The sequence below is a fragment of the Empidonax traillii genome, unplaced genomic scaffold, assembly GCF_003031625.1.
Source record: "Empidonax traillii isolate 1590-97213 ecotype Southwest subspecies unplaced genomic scaffold, ASM303162v1 scaffold3:size4013460, whole genome shotgun sequence".
Classification (NCBI taxonomy): Eukaryota; Metazoa; Chordata; class Aves; order Passeriformes; family Tyrannidae; genus Empidonax; species Empidonax traillii.
Window position 1 is genome coordinate 623,913 of NW_020955196.1, and position 18,337 is coordinate 642,249.

The 18,337-nt window shown below is 40.5% G+C and overlaps 2 protein-coding genes across 2 annotated transcripts in view; both read left to right on the forward strand.

Moving 5' to 3' along the window:
• The first annotated feature begins 710 nt into the window (after nucleotides 1-710).
• On the forward strand, nucleotides 711-8,323 carry CCDC112 (coiled-coil domain containing 112). The gene is made up of 10 exons (XM_027905850.1): nucleotides 711-769; nucleotides 1,126-1,241; nucleotides 2,472-2,593; nucleotides 3,456-3,545; nucleotides 4,317-4,392; nucleotides 4,969-5,359; nucleotides 6,172-6,582; nucleotides 7,232-7,327; nucleotides 7,918-8,036; nucleotides 8,120-8,323. Exons 1-10 carry the CDS (start codon nucleotides 722-724, stop codon nucleotides 8,148-8,150), a joined length of 1,500 nt encoding a protein of 499 aa, XP_027761651.1. The 5' UTR covers nucleotides 711-721; the 3' UTR covers nucleotides 8,151-8,323.
• Nucleotides 8,324-8,481: 158 nt separating this feature from the next.
• The window catches only part of PGGT1B (protein geranylgeranyltransferase type I subunit beta), a 33,102-nt gene continuing 23,246 nt past the window's right edge, over nucleotides 8,482-18,337 (forward strand). The window contains 2 exon segments of the mRNA XM_027905977.1: nucleotides 8,482-8,643; nucleotides 13,825-13,943. Of these exon segments, the coding sequence (XP_027761778.1) occupies nucleotides 8,507-8,643; nucleotides 13,825-13,943 (256 nt within the window). The 5' untranslated portion in view covers nucleotides 8,482-8,506.

The following is an 18,337-nucleotide window of genomic DNA, read 5'->3' on the forward strand; positions in this document are numbered from 1 at the left end:
GTAAAGGCCAAGACAAAGAAGACTTGGAAGCATTGTCATGAAAAGAATACTTTTACAAGCCATTCCAGGTACCAATCTGTGAGAACACTCCTCTTTAATTTATGCTGACAACTATTTTCAGGTTTTGAAACCTTCTCCTTTACTTTTTAATGCCCATTCAGCAAATACAAACAGAACAAATCTTAGTACAGCCAAAAAATACCAAGAGGAAAAATGTATCAGGAAAGTGGTCTTAAAAACATCAATTAGGCAAAAAAAATTTCTTCAGCTTAGGCCGCTCAGGCAGCATCTGTGAATGCTTTTGTGTTCTGCAGCTGGGAAAACACCAGTTCCTAAAATCTCTTCAGCTAGCAGAGCCACTGAATGATTAATTATTTCTATTCCGCAGAAATGTTAAATGGTAACTCATTTTAAAGTTTGATTCGTAAATACACGAGTGAAAAACATGATCTTGAGAGTCCCGTCCCCTCCCCCCCCCAAAAAAAAAAAATTACTGAATAACGTGGAATTCTTTACATTTTGACATTTACATTTACATAATGAGGGCATATTCCGGTTCTCCCCGAAGAAAGCAATCAATACAAAGCCTTAAGTCCCGACATAAATGAAACGAGGGCCACTAACACCAGCTCTACAGCGGCTGAGAAGGAGGGCGGAAAAGAGTTAAATCGTGTGAGGGAAAGGCGCGGCCGCCCCTCCCCTCAGCGCAGCCGGCGGCAAGATGGCCGCGCTGGCCACGGCGCTGGCGGCGGCCGCCGGGCAGCAGCAGGTAAAGGCCTCCCGGCGTGCCGGGGGCGGAGGGATGAGCCTGGAACAGGAACCCGCAGGAAGCAGCGCGGGCTTGTGGGGCTGGCCTGGGAATGGCAGCCTTTGCCAAAGCAAGGCGGTGTTGTTGTTTCATTGCTCTGTTGAATGAGTGCCTTTTTGTGCGCGGTCACCGGCTCGCCGCCACTCGCCGCTCCAGTTTCGTACCTGTGCGGCGGGAAATTAGTTGAGTCGCGCCAGCGGAGAACCGAAGTGATGCTGTCACTCTGCACTGTGGTGTTGTCTGCTTAAAACTAACGAACGAGCATTTAAAAAAAAAAAATACTGGTTGTGAATAATACTTTATTTTGTTATCTGCAGAATGAGGGCTGTTCCAGCACTGCAGGTGCTGGTCTACAGTTTCAGAACTGGAAGATGAAAGCTGAGCCAGCTAAGAAAGTTGAATTCATAAGAAGTGCAGAAAAGCTAAAAGCTCAGTAAGTTAAACACTTCATCATAAGTATGTTTTCATGCTGCTCTGGAGGTAGCACGTTTAAATAAGAATATATAGGAATGAAATCTTCAGGCTAAGGTTTCCTTTTCAAGAGCTCAGACAAATTGTTGTGGTTTTTACAGCAGTTCAGGATAGGTTTACGAGCTCAAAAATGCCCTGTTGTTCCGACTGCCGTTTGGACTTTGGCCGGTCATCTTGTTTAGTAAGAATTGCTGCTCTAGGTGCACAAAAAGGGAAGTGTGTGTGTGTGTGTGTGTGTGTGTGTGTGTGTGGCACAATTGAGTTCTCAGTTTTCCTACTCAGCTGCGCTTACACTTCTAAAGAACTAAAGCCCTTAAGACGTACTAACAAAAGGGGAATTGCAGCAGCATTACAACAACTCCTTCAGAGAAAACTGAAAGACTTCCTCTAAAATATTTAGGCCACTGCTCTGGAAAATGAGGGTTCAAGACAGCTCAGGCACAGAAGTGATTTAAATCTGTTTCCCCACATCTTGACTAAATGCTGGTAGCAACTGCGCTGGTGGCTGAAAGAACAGGGAATTTTCTTCTTGAATGGATGAGCTTTATGAGGAATAGTGATGGAGGAATAGAGGTGTAGCCACCTGGTTGAAGGAGACCCTTGTAGTTGTGAATCCTGAGTGAACAGTGGCACTTAAGTCTCACAGCAGTGCTTTACACTGTCTGACTGAATTGACTTCACCTTGATTACCCTGGATCCTGTGTTATGGCTCTAAATTTGACTGCTAGGTAATGTAGACGTTCCTAAGCAGCTTGAAAAGAGGCATGTCATTTAGCTGTGGCTCATTGTCCCTCTGTAGTGTTGTCTGTGCTGGGGCTCCATCTAGGTGTGCCACTGTATTAATACAGCCTGTCTGCCTGCACTTTTCAGGGAAAGTTCTCATAAGGCTTCCAGATCGTGAGCATACACATAGAATTTCAGGCTGTTTTAGTGTGTGAACCACTGCCTGTCAGCAAGGTGATTTCCTTGTTAAATTCTTTCCCTTGTTCAAGTTCTTGAGTTACTTTGGTGTGTAGTCTTGTAACTCCAGAAAGATTTTCCTTGAAAACAGTTGTAGGAACAAACCAGGGATTTGTAAAAAATCTAAGACAGTCCTGTTGACATAATTTCAGCTGCACGTTAACCTTGGAAAATTTTGGGACTTTGCTGAGTATTCGTGTCCTACTCAGTGTGGCACCCTTTTTTTTTTTAGGCTTGCAAATATAGAAAAAGACAAAAGTGGACTTCTTTATAATAGGAAGAGTGATTTCAGGGTAGAATACAGAATACTAGAGGATCTGGAACGCAGCATGACTCTCAGCAGAAAAACAGAAAGTAAGTGGGGTTTTATTCAGATTTATTGTTTGCCTTTTTTTTCTTTAATCTGCTGTTGCTTGTGTAAATGGTTTAATAATCAGTAGTGCAGAGAGATTAGTTTGGGTGGAAGCTACATACTGTCAGACCATGATCTTTTAGAATATGTACAAGAACACTCAAAATTTCCATTTACTTCAGCATGGTCTGTGTGCTTTTGCACTTTCTGTAGTCTTAAGCAGGAACCAGTAGGGTCATATCTTAGCTACATTTTGTTACATTTAGGTCTTGGAATCTCTTATCCCTTTCTTAAACCAAATCTTTTAGGATGGAAGATACAGCTCCTTAGTACCTAAGATGTATCCAGAACTTCATCCTCTTCAGTATTTTATTTATGGACTGAGAAGGAGCCAAGTGGTAAAAAAGCAAATAAATGCACGCATGCTCGGAGTACACAAAAACATTGATTCTACCCTATTTAACACAGCAAACAAATAAATCTTGTTGAAGTAGTGTATTCACATACACTTTCCAAGTTTGCTTTCTCTTCACGGGTGAGTGTTTTGAGGCCTAGGTCAAAGTTGCCCTCAAAACTCTAGAGAAGTTGTCATCTACATAGGCAGTATTCTCCAAACTCCCCCTTGGAAATGGGAGCTACTGATTTTAAAATCTGTTGATGCTGTGTGGGGAGATACATGGACCATGTGGTCAGCTCTATGCAGTTACAGATATTACAGCAGTTTCTTATGACCAAACACAATTTGTGTCTCTGCTTAGATTAAATCCGCAGTTTATTTTGGATACTTCATTGCTTTTGTTCTTGTGTGGAATTTAATGCACAAAGAAGCTGTTAGAACTATCAGCACCTTATTTTGTTTAACAGAAGCTAAAATCCTGCAGCGGCTATCAAAAATACAAAACAATGTGAAGAGACTTCAGCAACAATTAAAGGATGTGAAGCCTACACCAGAATGTAAGTCATGATGACACATTTAAAAACATTTTCATCTACAGACAGGTTTCTCACATAAGTTGGACTTGTCCTTTTATAGCAAATGCTGCAACAACCTGTTCAGTTTAGATGTTTTGAAACTTTTGGGAAATAGGCACTAAAAGAACCATTCACTTGTGATACTCTACTACCTCATGTGGAGCTTAAGTTGAGGCCCTCCTACTAGCTGAGGGCTTTCTGATGCTAGATAAAATGCATCCCACTTCATTTATTCAGTGTTTTATCTACCAAAAAAAATCATTATCTTCTTAAGGTGTCAGTGAAGATACAAAGAACTAGCAAGGCAGGAAAACTGAAATAAGAGTTTTAGATTATTTAACTTTACCAAAAGCCAGGTTAGTTAAACTGTGTGTTCCGTATGTATCCACAAAGATTTATGCTGGTTTAAAACAGATTCTAAAACTTTTTTCTACCACTGCAAGAGAGATCTTCTCTGGACAACTGTCTTACCATCTTTCAAAAAGTCAGGACTACAGCATGTTGACAGCACAGGACAAAGTCTTACTTTGATGTTTCTTTGTCAGCTTTGTAAAAGTAATGACCTGCAGGCTAAATAGGATTGCAACAGCCTGGTATAAACCAAAATCACTAACTGCATAAACTGTTTATAAACTGTTATTAAAAAAAAACAAAAGTAGAGCTCTGTCCTGGAAGTCTCTGCATTTCTGGATAGTGCTGGTAAATACTGTATCCTTCTTAAGTTATATGCTTTTTTTTCTTTTCCTCTTGTAGTTGTTGACAAGCTCAAGGAAATGATGGAAGAAATTGAAAATGAAATCAGTGCTTTTAAAGAGGAACAGAGGCATATGTATGTTTATACATGCTTCAGCTATAAGAAAAAGTGCTTTCATAAGACACAATGAAAACGTCTCATTAGTCCAGCAAACTGTTCTTTAGATTTACTCTTTTGCGAGTGGTTCCTGTGGTATGTAAATCAAAGCACGAGCTATCAACGGTAGAATCCTGATAAACTGTGTTTTAGAGGGGCTCCTGCAGTATTCCAGTGTAGCAACCATTTGCCTAAGAAAAGGCTTTTCAGAGAAAGGCTGCAGAAGAGATTATATTGTGGGGGTTTTGCTGATGACTGTTGTTCTGTTTTCTGAGTGGGTTTGTGGGGATTTTCCTTCCTCTCTACTGGTGTCAGGAGGGGATTGAGTTAGTTGTATGAGTGCCATCAATGTGTGCTTTCAGTAAAAGGGTAACTTAATAATCATTGTATAGTGCTTTATTATCAGATCATTACAACTGTGCCATTACCACTTCAGTTCTTAATCTTTGAAGAATAGCTTTTGTGTGGCATTGAACAATTCCAAAATTAATGTTTGGTGAATGGACAATGAGTACTAGATTTTTTTGTTACATTCCAGTGTTTGTCACTTTTCAGATATGAACAGCTTTTGAAGGAGGAAAAAGCTACCATTAATGAGCTCAGTCTCTTTGAGAGAAAAGTGGAACTGTGGGCGTTAGGCAGCTTAACAACAGAAAAAGTTTTGAAATTACCATCAGCCAGGGTTACAGTTGATAAAACACTGGAAAATCATCTACCCCAAGAAGTAGTAGAGTTTGAAAGGTTTCTTCAGCGAACAGGAGGACGGCAAGGAGGCTGGGATGATTATGATCATCAAAATTTTCTGAAAATACGGACTAAATACAGAGGAAGGCTGTCTTACATCGATGAAGCCCTTCAGTATCTTGGTGGAAGAACAAAAGAAGATATTGAACAGCATGACAAATGGTATCAAGAATTTCTAATTTTACATGAAAGAAAGAAAGAGGTAAAATAACCCCTCTAGGGCTTTTGGAGATTTAAGAAAAAGTACTTATTTTTAAATGCAGAAGCTTCTTATTTTTGAATCTGCCTCTTTGGTGGTAGTGCTAGGTGGATTTCTGTTGGTGTATAAATGAGGTCTTTGGCATCCTCAACTTGCCAAAAGTACTTGTCTTTAATAAATAATTACCAATAAACGTAAGACCTAATAACACACTGAAGTGGGCTGTGTATTGCCAAAGTATGTTATAAATGCTTCTGGTGGTAGTGGTCTAGCAAGTTAGATGCCAATCCCAGTGCAGTAAGTGATTCTATCGGAAATCACAGTTCCTATTACATTTGTCCCTAAGAATGTCTGTCCCACTGTATAGGCAATCTACCTGTGCCAGACTGACATACAGAATCATGATTCTCTCAAGAACTATCCATCTAAGTAAAAAAAGATACACTGACATAAGAACTATTATGAAATAGTAGGTTGAATTGTTAATTTGAAAAAAAGTAGGAACTGAAATATGTTTGTATTGAAAAAAACATATTACACCAACATTCATAACTACCCAAAGTTATTATAATTGCTGTAACTGAAACAGGTTTAGCAGATGTCTATTAAAGCTGCCCATGTGATCCATAAAAAAGAAAAAAAGGGTGAGAATACATATGTAGGTTCTCCTTTCCCTTAAGTTTTGCCTTCAGTAGACCTCTAATTCCTATGTGTGGTTTGTGTCTTTGGAATATATGTTTTCATCAGATTGAATCAATATGAATATGTAAATTTTCATTAAAACCTTGGACTTTTTTTCTACTGGTCCCTTGCAGTCAATTAAGAAATGGAAAGAAAAGCAGCAGACAGAAAAAGAAAGAAACTTGAAGGAGAAAGAGAAATCAGAAAAAATGCTCAAGCAAAAATGGCGACAGCACGAAGCAGCTCAGAAGCAAAAAGCAGAAGAAGAAAGAAAAAGAAAACAAGCAGCAGTTGAAGCATGGAAGAAGCAGAAAGCAATAGCATTTGCAATGGAACAAGCATCTCAACTAAAACTAAAAGAAGAGAGAGAGAAAAGGCAAGAAAAAGAGCGCCAATGTCACGTGAAGTTACTGTTGGAAAAGAATACCTTGCAGAAAAAAGTAAAGGAGGAACTTGAAAAGCTTGGAAATGAGAAGAGAGAGGAAGCTGAAAAGGAGGAAGGGAAGAAAATTGGTGCAGAAAAAATTTCTAGGTTTCAGGAGCGTGTGCGTAATTACATCTTCATTTATGCATATGTTAAACACTTTTTAAAACTCAAATTTCATACACATAAATTGATTCACTCTGAGAACAGCATCTACTGCAGACAAGAAATAGTAGGAAACTTGATTTTAGACACAGATGTTCCTTTTCCTCAATATCTAAATTCTACAAGATTACTCAATTCCACATTTCTTGCTACACATAGAAGTGGTTTTATTCAGTGTAAAAATGGGAAAAATTGCTTGGGCTGTGTTGTTCTCCATGGTGTAGAAAATGTCAGAGGACCTGAGTGTTGGATGCAGAGATAAAAAGAGATGTTTGAATATCCTTGCACTTTTCAGTAGCTGTTAGGTAAAGTTGGATCCCATATCAGTGTAAGTGCAAGTACTGGAGAACTGATATTATTGTCAGCATTCACACTAGAGTTTTTTTATAAAAAGAGTTTAAACTACTATTTTTTTTTCAAAGGCATGCAACTATAATTTATTTGTGCAGGCCAAGCTATAGTAAGTAGCTACCTAGTGAAACTTCCTGTACTATGGCAATAATTTCAAAACAAAAAATAATTACGTGAGAAAAGGCTGCATATATATTTATATCCTTTGTTTTACTTCCAAAGAAAAGTTCACTTTTCCATTCATTATATTTCAGGATCTACATAAACTGGAGCTAAGGCTTTTACAGAAACAAGCTAAAGAAATAGAGGAACAAGAAAAAGAGAAAAAGTTGGCAAAGTTGAGAGAGAAGGTAATTTTTGTTTTGTTGTAATGTGAGGTGTGTGCAGCTTGGTGGTTTAAACAAACTTTTTTTTCATTGATCTAAAAAGCAGTAGTGTTTAATTACCTAAATGGCTGATAAAGTAATTCATGTTATCAGGAGAAAAAAATGCAGCAGGCATAGTTGTTCTTGTGTTTAAAAACAAAACCAAAAAAGATGAGCATTTATTTATCGTAGCAGTATTTACCGGGGTAAAGCCTATAGGTCATGCACTGCTGCAATATCAGTGCTGGCTTGTACTTTTTGAAATGGTTTCTATCATTGGTTAAATAAGTAGACTGGCTTCCCGAAGCATTTTGAGTACACTGGGTGTTGAAAGAGTTTAACCTTGTAAATTACTAAAATCTAGTGACAGCAAGAAGTTGTTGCCCCTCTTACTGATTTCATGTTTCACCCGTTCCCTGGGATAGTATGAAAGGAAATGTCTCGTTCTGTCTAGCCAGCTCTGTTTTGTTTACTCTGCACCCGTTCCTGCGGTAAAGACACAAGGAGTGCAACATAAATCCTTCTGTGATCAAGGAAAAAGATCAATTTTTTTTGCTTATTCGTTTAATTCTGAGGTCGAGATTCGGGTAACCAGAGACCGATCCGGGTTGCACAAAGCTTCCAAGGGCTTGGAGGAATGTAGGAAGGAGATGGCACCAGCAGCTTCAGAACCACTGTTACGTGTTGTTCAAAGGTAAGGAGGGGGCCATGGACGTGCAGCCTGACAGAGATGCAGTTAATATACGAGCTCTTTATGCCTTTTTGCTTTGTTATCAGGGCTGTCCCAGCCTGGAGAGGAGGGCTGTAGCTGCGTCCCAGCCTGTCCCTGCCGCAAGACGAAGCAGCAGACAGCACTTTTCGGGAGCCGGCATAGAGTTGGCGTGCACTCCCTTTGTATTTCGAGAGTGTTGGGTTGAGAGTGCCACCCGTGGGACCGGCCAGGCGTGATGTCCCTTGGCACTAATAGCACGTTTCCCCACAGCCGCGTGGGACGGCCTCTTCGGGGTGGGGTGGGTCGTCCCACTGTCGCCGGCCCTTCCCTTTCCCCTTCCGCTTTGCCTCTTCCCCGTTCTCTTTCCTGTTCCCTGTTCGCTTTCCCCGCCCCGGGGCGGGTCCCGCGGGTGACGCGCTCGGGGCGCGCCGGGCGCGGGCAGCGGCGGCGGGATGGAGATGGCGGCGGCGGCGGCGCCGGGCGCGGGGGAGCCGGAGCGCCTGGACTTCCTGCGGGATCGGCACGTGCGCTTCTTCCAGCGCTGCCTCCAGATCCTGCCCGAGCGCTACTCGTCCCTGGAGACCAGCAGGTAGCAGCGGGCCGGGATCTCGTGCTTCGGGCGGGCCGCGCACCGCCGTGTCCCGCCCGGCGCCCCCCGCCCGTGCCGGGATGCTGCGCTCATCCCCCTCCCTGCCGGGCGGGCTCTCCACGGAAGGCCCTGCCGGAGGCTGCCCGGCCTCCCGTGGCCGTGGGCAGGGAGCCGCACTGCCCGGGCCGGAAGGAAAAGCCTCCCTGTAAATCCGGCCACCGGCAGAAGGCTCCCAAAAAAAACCCGGGTTGATGTAGGGGTGTAGTCTATGCTCGCGTAACCTGCCCGATATCCCCGCGGGAAGACTTGTTGATCCTTTTAATCTGTTTACAATCCAGTGCTTAATCTGCCCTGGAAGCCATTTTAAAATAAGTTACTTAAGCTTTTTGTTGCTCTGGGTCAACACGCAGAAGATTCTTGTTCATGTAAGAGAAATACATTAAATCTTCATTTCTTAGTATAAGAGATAAAGTACTAGTGAAGTATGTTATGAATTAGAGGGACATTTGTTCCTGTAATGATTTTAGAATGTTCTTACTTCATGTTCTTGAAGTCTTCACTAAGGTAGTTGGTGACATCTGAGGCACAAGAAGAGCAATAACTTGATTGTCAAGTTTCACCGTATAAAAATGTGGAGATATGCAGATGGTTTGCAACCAATAAAATCATCAGATGCTTTTCACAGTGTCATCTTCTGCAGGTCATTCTGTGAAGAATGCTGAATGGCTTTGATCAGGTCATCCTGCTGAATCAAGCTTTATTTCAGTTGAGAGCACAAACACTTGGCAGAACTGTGTAAAGACTAGCACAGATAGTGCCAGACTGTGTGTGGAGAGGGGCTAGCAGAGGACTACAAATATGATTAAGGGGCTGGAACATTCGTTGTGTGTGGAAAGGTTGGAGGAGCTGGGCCTCTTCAGCCTCGAGAAGAGATGACTGAGAGAGGAATTTACCAATGCATTCAAATATCTTAAGGGTGAGCAGCAAGAGGATGGGGCCAGACTCTTCAGTGGTGCCCAGTGGCAGAACAAAGGGCCACAAACTCAAACACAGGATTGTCCATCTGAATATGAGCAGAAACTTCTTTGGTGTGGGGGTGACCGATCACTGAAACAGGCTACCCAGACAGGTTGTGGAATTTCCTTCCCTGAGATACTCAAAACTTGCCTGCACATGATCTGGGCAACTTGCTCTGGGTGAACCTGCTTTAGCAGAGAGAGGGTTATACTGTATGATCTCTAAAGGCCCCTTCCAACCCCAGCCATTCTGTAATTTTGTGAAATTTTGATTTCAGAGCTTGAAATAATTTATTCATTAAGAATTATTGGGTATTTCAGTGTACTTTCTCAGTTATTTTAGATGACAGCAAGAGGAAGTCTAGGCCTCCTATACTTTTAACTGATGTTAGACCCTAAAGTTATAATAACATGCAGATGTGTTAAAGTGATAACAAATAGCTAACCTTAGCCCACTGACATATGAAAATGCTAAAGAAATGGAATATGTCTGGCCTAGAAGAGGAACAGTCTGATCAGTCTTCTATTACTGAGAAACTGACTACAGAGAAAGATGGAGGTGTGCTCTTTAGAAGGGACCATGGTGATGGGGCGGGAGACCGGGGGAATAAGGTGCTTCAGAAAGAATTGTGTGGCTGTAGGAAAATATTCACCATTCGAGCAGTTAACCATGAACAGCTTGCCCACTGAAGTAATGGAGTCTCCATTGCGGTCTCGGCTTGTCAGGGTCCTGGGAGTCTCATCTGAGGCCCTGTGTTCTGCAGAAGGTGGCATCAGTGAGAGGCACTCACTGCATTGCCAAGCTTGTCACAGTTTACCACTGATCTGAAACAGAAGTTCCAGTTTACAGAAAGTCTTCCTCAATCTTACTGAATAACAGTAACAATGATTGTTTGAGAACTCTAGAGAAATTAATTAGATGTCTTGAGCTTTTTGATTTGCGGCCATAGTAGCCTCAGTACCTTGAATGACCATTGGCAATGTGTGTTGCACATAATAGCTGTGCAGTATTGGAAAAACACTTGTTTTCTGAAAATTGGAACCATCAATTTGAAACTATTTCATGATGCCTTAATTTTTGGCTAATGAGCACTGTCTAAGCTTTCAATTAGAATAAAAATCATGGCCCTGTCAATTCATGCATTTTCTGTAGTTGTGAAGTTTTTACTCAGCTACAGGTTTTTTGGTTCTCTTACAGTGATTTTTAGATCAGTGTTCTGCAGGTGTGCATGCATGACTGGTGACAAAAGGGGGGGATTAAATCATAAATGCATCATCCCCTGTGTGACCTCAAGGGTACTAAGTTTGCCTTTTTGCAAGGTCAGGGTAACTGAATTCAGCAAACCTTAAGCAAACCTCTGAAACTGATACTGCTGCATAAAGAAATGCTATTAAGCCTTTTATTCTTGCTTCCCCTGTTCCTCCCTTTGCATGGTCCATTGTGAATTCAAGGGGAAACTCAACTAAATTAAAGAAAGATGTGTTAAATAAATAAATAAATAAAATCATTTGTCAGATGTTTTTTGTTCACTGCACTGCAGCATTTGTTGTCACCAAACAAGGGTGGTAGAGACTGAAATTTTCCACACTGTGCTGGTCCGTTCTGGCTTAGGCTGTAGATTTTCAAACAATAAGGGTGAACAAAGAAAATTCATTTAATGTTCTTTACTCAACTTTTTGGTTCAAAGCCTTCATAATTATTTTTATCTGCAGTTATTGCATGCAACAGTAGTTCCAGCAAGACTGCTTTTTAAGTGTTCTGACTGATGGTGTTTCCAACATACTGATTGCTAGTACCGTCAGGTTTTGCAGGAAAATGAACTCCCAGTCTCTGAAATCCTTCAGACTGTGGTACTTCATGGTGCTCTTTGTAGCACACCTAATCAGTTTCGCAGATCAGTTATTTCAAACGCGTTTTGAATTCTGTTGAGAAACTGTAGTCTTCGTTCATGCCTGAAGATGAAGAGATCTGAATGTGTCATCAGAGATGTCCTGTTGATTGTCCTCTGTGGAAATGGCTGTAGATAAAGTTCTTACTCTTCATGGCATGTATTGCCTAAGATGCTAGGAGTTGTTTTTGTTGGAACATATGTCTGTTAAGTTTCTGTGAGGCAGAATAGCCTATGGAGTAAGGATGCAGTGTCTAGGTGGCTGTATTGGGACCTCTCTGTGTCCAGTGGTGCCAGATCTTCTTGCCCATCACAAGTAAATTCCAACACACCCAGGCTGTTCCTTAGTAATGCTTGAAACAGACAATCAGCTCTGAATAAGTAAACTGAAACCCAACTGTAAGTAAAACCACTTTTTAAATTCATGTATTTGACATATATTTTTAACTATAGATGAGATTTACTGTCTGTACTGTATGCACAGCTTTGTGGTTTGGGACCTACTTCGCAGCAGTTTCTAGTGCTGATGTTGGCATGTTGTTTGTGCCTTATTGGAAGTAGCTCAGCTGGGTAAAATAGTGTGAAAATATCTTTTAAGTAGTTCTAGTAAAAGACTGTCAGTGTTTGTGAAAATCAGAACATATTGGCAGTGTTTCAAATTATTTATTTAGCTGAACGGTAAATTCCTTGGAGTTTTTTTATAGAAGTAGTGATTTTGTTTGAATTAGTGGTTCATTAACCGGTGTCAGATTTTGGGTTAAACAGAGATCTGATCAGTGCAATACTTGATATTAGCCTTGAGGTGTTAATTTTGCACTTCGAAAAACAATTTTTTGTCATCAGAAGAGTTAAAAGATACTTTTGCTCAACATAAAAACACCTTTGTGTGCAACATACTTTTTTTGGCTTTCTCTACTCAAAAGAAGTATTTTTAATAATAATTGTCAAGACATATATTTTACCAGCCCACTGATAGAAACGTCACCCTTGGAGGTTGTGCCACTGTGCTGAGATTACCACTGGTTTTTCCTTGGTCTTACTGTTTGGAGTTCTGATGAAGAAACACATGCAGGAATTAAGTGGCTGCAGAGTCACCTATCCACATCTGTCTCCTCGCCTTCAGAGCTGCCTACTGCTGGTGGCCAAGGTGGCTCACTGGCTTGTGAGGAAAATGCAAATTACAGCTTGATCTGCTAAGGAAAGCTGGTATTAGCTTCTGGTTTTCCTTGACATGCTGAATTGTAGTTTCTGCATATATAGCAGTTGTTTCACATTCCATGGTCTTACCTGGTGAAAGGAGAGCAAGAATTTCTGGAAGGATAGGCAGACACAAGTGTGGGTGGCAAAATATACCTCCAGCTAATTTTAGTCTGAGTCAGGGCTTCCAAGGTACCATTACATGAACATTTTCTCTCCTAGCAAACGCCCTGAGAGTGCTGTTGCTTTGGTGCTCTGTCAGAGTGAGTAATGCAGCTGTTTGAAGGGCCATGCTCTGTGTTGGTGTCTGCAGTGGTTTGAGATAAAAACAAACCCTGCAAAGAAGGTGCTAGTCAGCAGGTCTGGTAGGACACGTTTATGGAAGGAGACAAGTTGTGGGAAAGAATTTTGGTGTACGAGCTACTCCACTGCCCTATTAGATACCTGAGTTTGGTGTACTCAATTTTAGATGTTTAAATAAGGTAGTCATCTAGGTTGCTTTATGCCCAAGCGCAAGAAATAAGTAGCTCTAGATGTTAATTCATCCTGTGTGCATATTTTTGCATTGTTTGCTTGCAAAGTAGGCTTTGCTGTTTGCCATTTGAATTCTAAGCATCTGAAACTGGGTTTGGGGCACAATGAGAAGCAGCTTGCTATAGTTAAGGATTACCTTGCATATGCACTTAATGCATATTTAGGGGATTATTCATGTAAGAATTTTTCACAGAGAACTAGTGTTCCATGTATTAATAACATAACATAGTTTACTTTGTAGTAGGTTGTTTTGTTGGGTATTTTTTCTTGTAAACAGGCTCGTAGGTTAATTTTGAATTTACATATTATTATTATATAAAAGAAGACGCAGCTTAAATAAAAGACCTTGTTGAGACAGAGAAATGCCTGCAGTACAAAGAAAATTATTTTATCCAATAGATAAATTTCATGTTTTCTGAGCTAGTCTCTGGGTTGCACCTCTGTCAAAGGCTGAGAATGCATAGATGTATCTGTTTCTGCAACATTTTGTTAATTTCCCCATGATATTTATGGTGGGAAGTGTAAGTCTTATCTTTTTCTTTTAGGTTGACAATTGCATTTTTCGCACTCTCTGGTCTGGATATGTTGGATTCCTTAGATGTGGTGAACAAAGATGATATAATAGAATGGATTTATTCCCTGCAGGTCCTTCCCACTGAAGACAGTGAGTGAGTTTTTAGTTTTTTTATTGATATTAACATCTTTACTTTTGCTTTCTACTTGGGGAATAGTGGATGGCTCTGGTTTTTATAAAATACAAGGTTGACTTTCCTGAAGTGCTGTCCTGATAATTTCAGATAGTGATGTCAAGCAAATCTTGGAAATAGATCCCTCACAAGTAATAAAGCTAGAAAAAGCAGAAATTAGTTTGAAGATAAGCCAGTATAAAATAGTATGATGAAGTTGCACCTTTGGGCTTCTCAGGGGAATGTTTCACCTGATTCTAAAAGAAATGCATATGTTATGGAACTATTACAAGTCTAATAGTGTTTATATTGAATTCCACTCCTTTACCAGGAGTTCTGAGCACAGGTGAGGTTATTTGGAACAGCTTTTGGAAAACTGGAGGTATAATGGTAAGAAGCAAAAAGGATAAACACAGTCCCTGTTTGAGAAAATAAAATATGTTCTTTAGAGCTCAAGGTTGAATTTACCCAAGGTTTTTAGAGGGAATAGTGCTGTTGCTGTATCCCAGCTGTCCTCAGATTGGAAGGTGCATAGCAGATCCAAGCCAGAGAGGGAGCCCACAGGAAATGTCTGTTTCCTGGTGACTTGACAGAAGTTAGGGAGGTGCTCTTCCTGTGGGCTAGGTGGTATTAGCCGTTTTTTCTGTGGCGGTGTAGTGGAGTGGTGACCAGCAGTAGAGGGGGTGGGAGGGAGGGAGATGTGGGTGAGGCGCTGCTGCTTTACAACAGGCGTGTTAAATGCTGGTTGTGGGTATAGCTTCAGGCTGGTGGCTCTCCAGAGAAAAAGTAATTCCAAGTGGCTGTCTGCAAAATCATGAACTTTCGATGGCTGTAGAAAGAAAATTGTGTGTTTTCCTTTATTATTTAGTCTAATTACATACTACAAATTAGGTATCTAAAATCTGTATGCTACAAATAAGGTATCTAAAATCAGTTTTATGAAATAAAAACATTTTTATGAAGTAAACATTTGGAAATCAGGATAGCTGATGCTTTGTTTTTGCAGTAATAAAAAGATAATTTTTCTTACTCTGGAGACTTAGAAACCATCAGATCCACTCCATGAATTAGTTTTAATAGATTTCTTTTGCCTTTTGTTGTATTCCAGGACTGATTATAGAAAATTAGGAATTTGGATCAAATAATTACTCCTGACATTTTTAATCACAAGGAGGTGCCTGTCCCTTCTAACTTTTATCCCAGTCTTCAGGAGTGTATTCCAAAAGATCAGGGAAATTTGCAAGATTAGAGAAAACAGCATTTTTATTTGTTTATCATTGATAGTATGCACTGATTTTTCAGGAAGGTTTTACATGGCCAGTGTTTGGAATATCCCCACTGTCGAGAGCCTCCAAGGGAGGGCAGTAAAAATCTCGGCATACAGATGTGGAGGCTGACAGTCCGTGGCACAGCAGAGATGTTCTCCTTTTTTTTCTAGCTATCATCCCCTCATAAAACTGCAGTAGAGTAGTTTTGGGGAGGGTGCTTTTGGCAGTGCATTCTGTGCTTTCTAAATAGTAAACCTCTGCCTTTTACCATAAGAGCAAGCTTCCTCCAATCCTGTATTTTCATATCACATTGTAATAACTCTTATTCTTCTTACGTTTTGATAATAACACTACTCTTATCTGGTCATTTGACCCCTAAAACTTCAGCATTATTTTTATTTTGTTTTTGCTTCATCTACTGGACAATAGACAGTGTAAAATGTACATTATACCAACAGCAGAAAGTTGTATATTGGATGACTAAATGTGAAGAAGAGAATGTCTACCCTCCTGTAGTGTCTACTTATGATAAAATGTATTGACTTTCTGGTTTTTAATCCTGGGTGTGTGCAATGCTTGTTAATTGGCAGCTTCCCAGTAGCAGAGCTCTTACTCCCTCTTTTGGCCTGTTTGAAGAAGTATTTAAACTCTTGTAGGCTACAGCAGTTAAGTTTTTGGTTTCAAAATGATTGTGCATCTCTAGATATGGGTGCCTGCTGGATGGATCAGAATCCTTCCGGGTAAAAAAATTAAACAAGCAACCACAATACTTTGCTTTTAAAGAACCTTACTATTGCAGCTTTTTTAACATTCATTCTGATAAATCTGTTTTTCTGTGGAATATTGGTTTTAAACATTTATATTATAACAATGTTTTATAATGCAGTTTCTGCAGTGACAGATTACAGCAATCTAAAGCAACTGTGTCACATTTGATATAAGCCTCTACTTAGTTTGGTTCTGGGACTGAAAACCAATTTAAAACCTACATTTTAAATTGGAATATATTTTTACAGAATCTTGGGATTTGTTTTTAATTATGTCAGTGGCCGAATTTCTAAAATGGGCAAAAAAGGAAATTCCTGTAATTCTTTTCAGAATAAATAAATTTCTCTGCTCTTCATCTTTGTCCCTCCAAAGGTTCCATTATCTATGGCACTTCAGTTGATTTTTGTTTAAAGCATTTTTTAAGGTGGCAAATTCAAATTATTTTGAGAATTACTGCTATCTTACAGTCATTTTTCCAGTGGATAGGAGACAGAACAGTTGATCCTTTACAAGCTTAGTACCTGCTTATTTTTATCAATAACTTTCGTAGTATATGTACCGGCTGGGATGGAATTCACTGTTTTTCCTAGTAGCCCCTAAGATGCTGTGTTTTGGGCCTAGGACTAAGAGGAGTGTTGGTAAACAGCCGTCTTTTAGCTGTTGCTGTGTAGTGCCTGCACAGTGTCAAGGCTGGCTCTTTTCTTTTCCTCTGCACTCCTTTTCCCCCAGCAGATACAGCTGGGGGACATAGCCAGGACAGCTGACTTGGACACCTGAGGACTGACCTGAGGGATACTCCACACCATCTGGCATCATTTTCAGCAATAAAAGCTTGGGAAAAAAAGGAGAAAGGGGGCAATGTTTGTGGATCTGGCAGTTGTCTTCCTGAGTAACCCTTACACCTGCTGAGGCCCTGCTTTCTGGGAAGTTGCTGTACACCTGCCTGGCTGATGGGAAGTAGTGAATGAATCCCTCCTTTGCTTTGTGTGTGCCCACAACTTCTGCTTCACTTATCAGACTGGCTCTGTCTCACTCCCTGCGTCTTCTCCCTTTCTCTCTGTTTTCTTGTCCTGACACTGGAGGGGGAAGTGAGGGGGTGGCTGTGCAGGTGCTCAGCTGCTGGTTGGGGTCAACCCACCACAGCAGGGCATTACAGAACCTGGCAGAAAATTCAGGATTTAGTGGCTTTGAGCACTTCTTAGATAGGGTCTCCCAATATCCTGTGGTGGTTTTAAGTAACATGTTTGTATTTACTGCTGTGTAATGTATCTGATGGCTAAGGAAAGCTTCACTTCAGAGGTTTGTAGTCTTTGAAATTTTTATGTGAAACTAAAGCTCTCTAATGCAAAGTGGTGAGATCTTGATCTAGCTGAGTAAGAAAGCAAATGTATACTCTGTCAGCCTAATTGAAATGCACTAAAGGAAGATAAAGGTCTGTCAGTATAGTGGTCTTCTGTAGGTTTATTGCGACTGTGATTCAAACAGATAATGTCCTTTAGGTACCCTCATTTTAGCTCAGCTGTTTCAGAGACTGTCTCAATACCAGTTTTAATTAGGAGGGAATGGCATGTCACATATGCATGCTGACTCTCACACAGAAACACATCTTTAGCTGAATGCTTCAACTTATTGCCGCCTTCTGCTAGTTTGAAGGGCCCCTGCCTTCTCTAACTCATGCTAAATAGTTTGGCTTTATATTGCATAGATTTTGGCCGTGGTTACCTTTCCTTCACTTTCAGTAAATGCTCTGCTTAGGTGTGTGGCTAATATATATTTTTGTTTTGTTGGTGTGTTCACTGCAGGAAGTTGAAATCTTGAAAAAGTACTTTTTTTCTTTCCCTTTTTTCATTTTGAGGAAGGTGGTGGTCTTTTACAAGCCTTACCAGAAATTATATGTATTTAGACTAAGACGTATTTTTTAAATGTTACTGAAATGGGAAAAGCTTTCAGAGAAGACCCTCTTTCAACTAGCTACTTGTGCTTAAGATCCTTATCATGCCAGAGTTTTAATGTTTTTCCTCTCATAGTACAGCTCTTTGATGGAATTTCACATTTATTATAACTATCTTAAAGTGCAACTCATAGCAATTTAGGAAATATGTATCCCCGTTTCTTGCACGCTAGTTCACTACTTTTAAAAGAGAGAGTCCAGAGCTCTGTACTCAAGTAATCCAATTACAGGCAGCAGAGACACACTGCTTGGCCGTATTCATCCACCCTCCTCCCACATAGGAACACTGGCGTTTGTTTGACCCTGCTTGAGAGCTTGCTGAAGTGGCTGGAAAGCATGTATCTATTTATCTAACAGAAGGTTAGTTTTGTGTTGTGTTGGTGAA

What these genes read in the sequence shown, in the direction of transcription:
- CCDC112 (XM_027905850.1), top strand. Translation starts at nt 722, where the DNA reads ATGGCCGCGCTGGCCACGGCGCTGGCGGCGGCCGCCGGGCAGCAGCAG. An exon ending in GCAGAAAAGCTAAAAGCTCA is followed by an intron (nt 1,242 to 2,471) that starts GTAAGTTAAACA and finishes TTTTTTTTTTAG; the next exon opens with GCTTGCAAATATAGAAAAAG. An exon ending in TTTCTAGGTTTCAGGAGCGT is followed by an intron (nt 6,583 to 7,231) that starts GTGCGTAATTAC and finishes ATTATATTTCAG; the next exon opens with GATCTACATAAACTGGAGCT.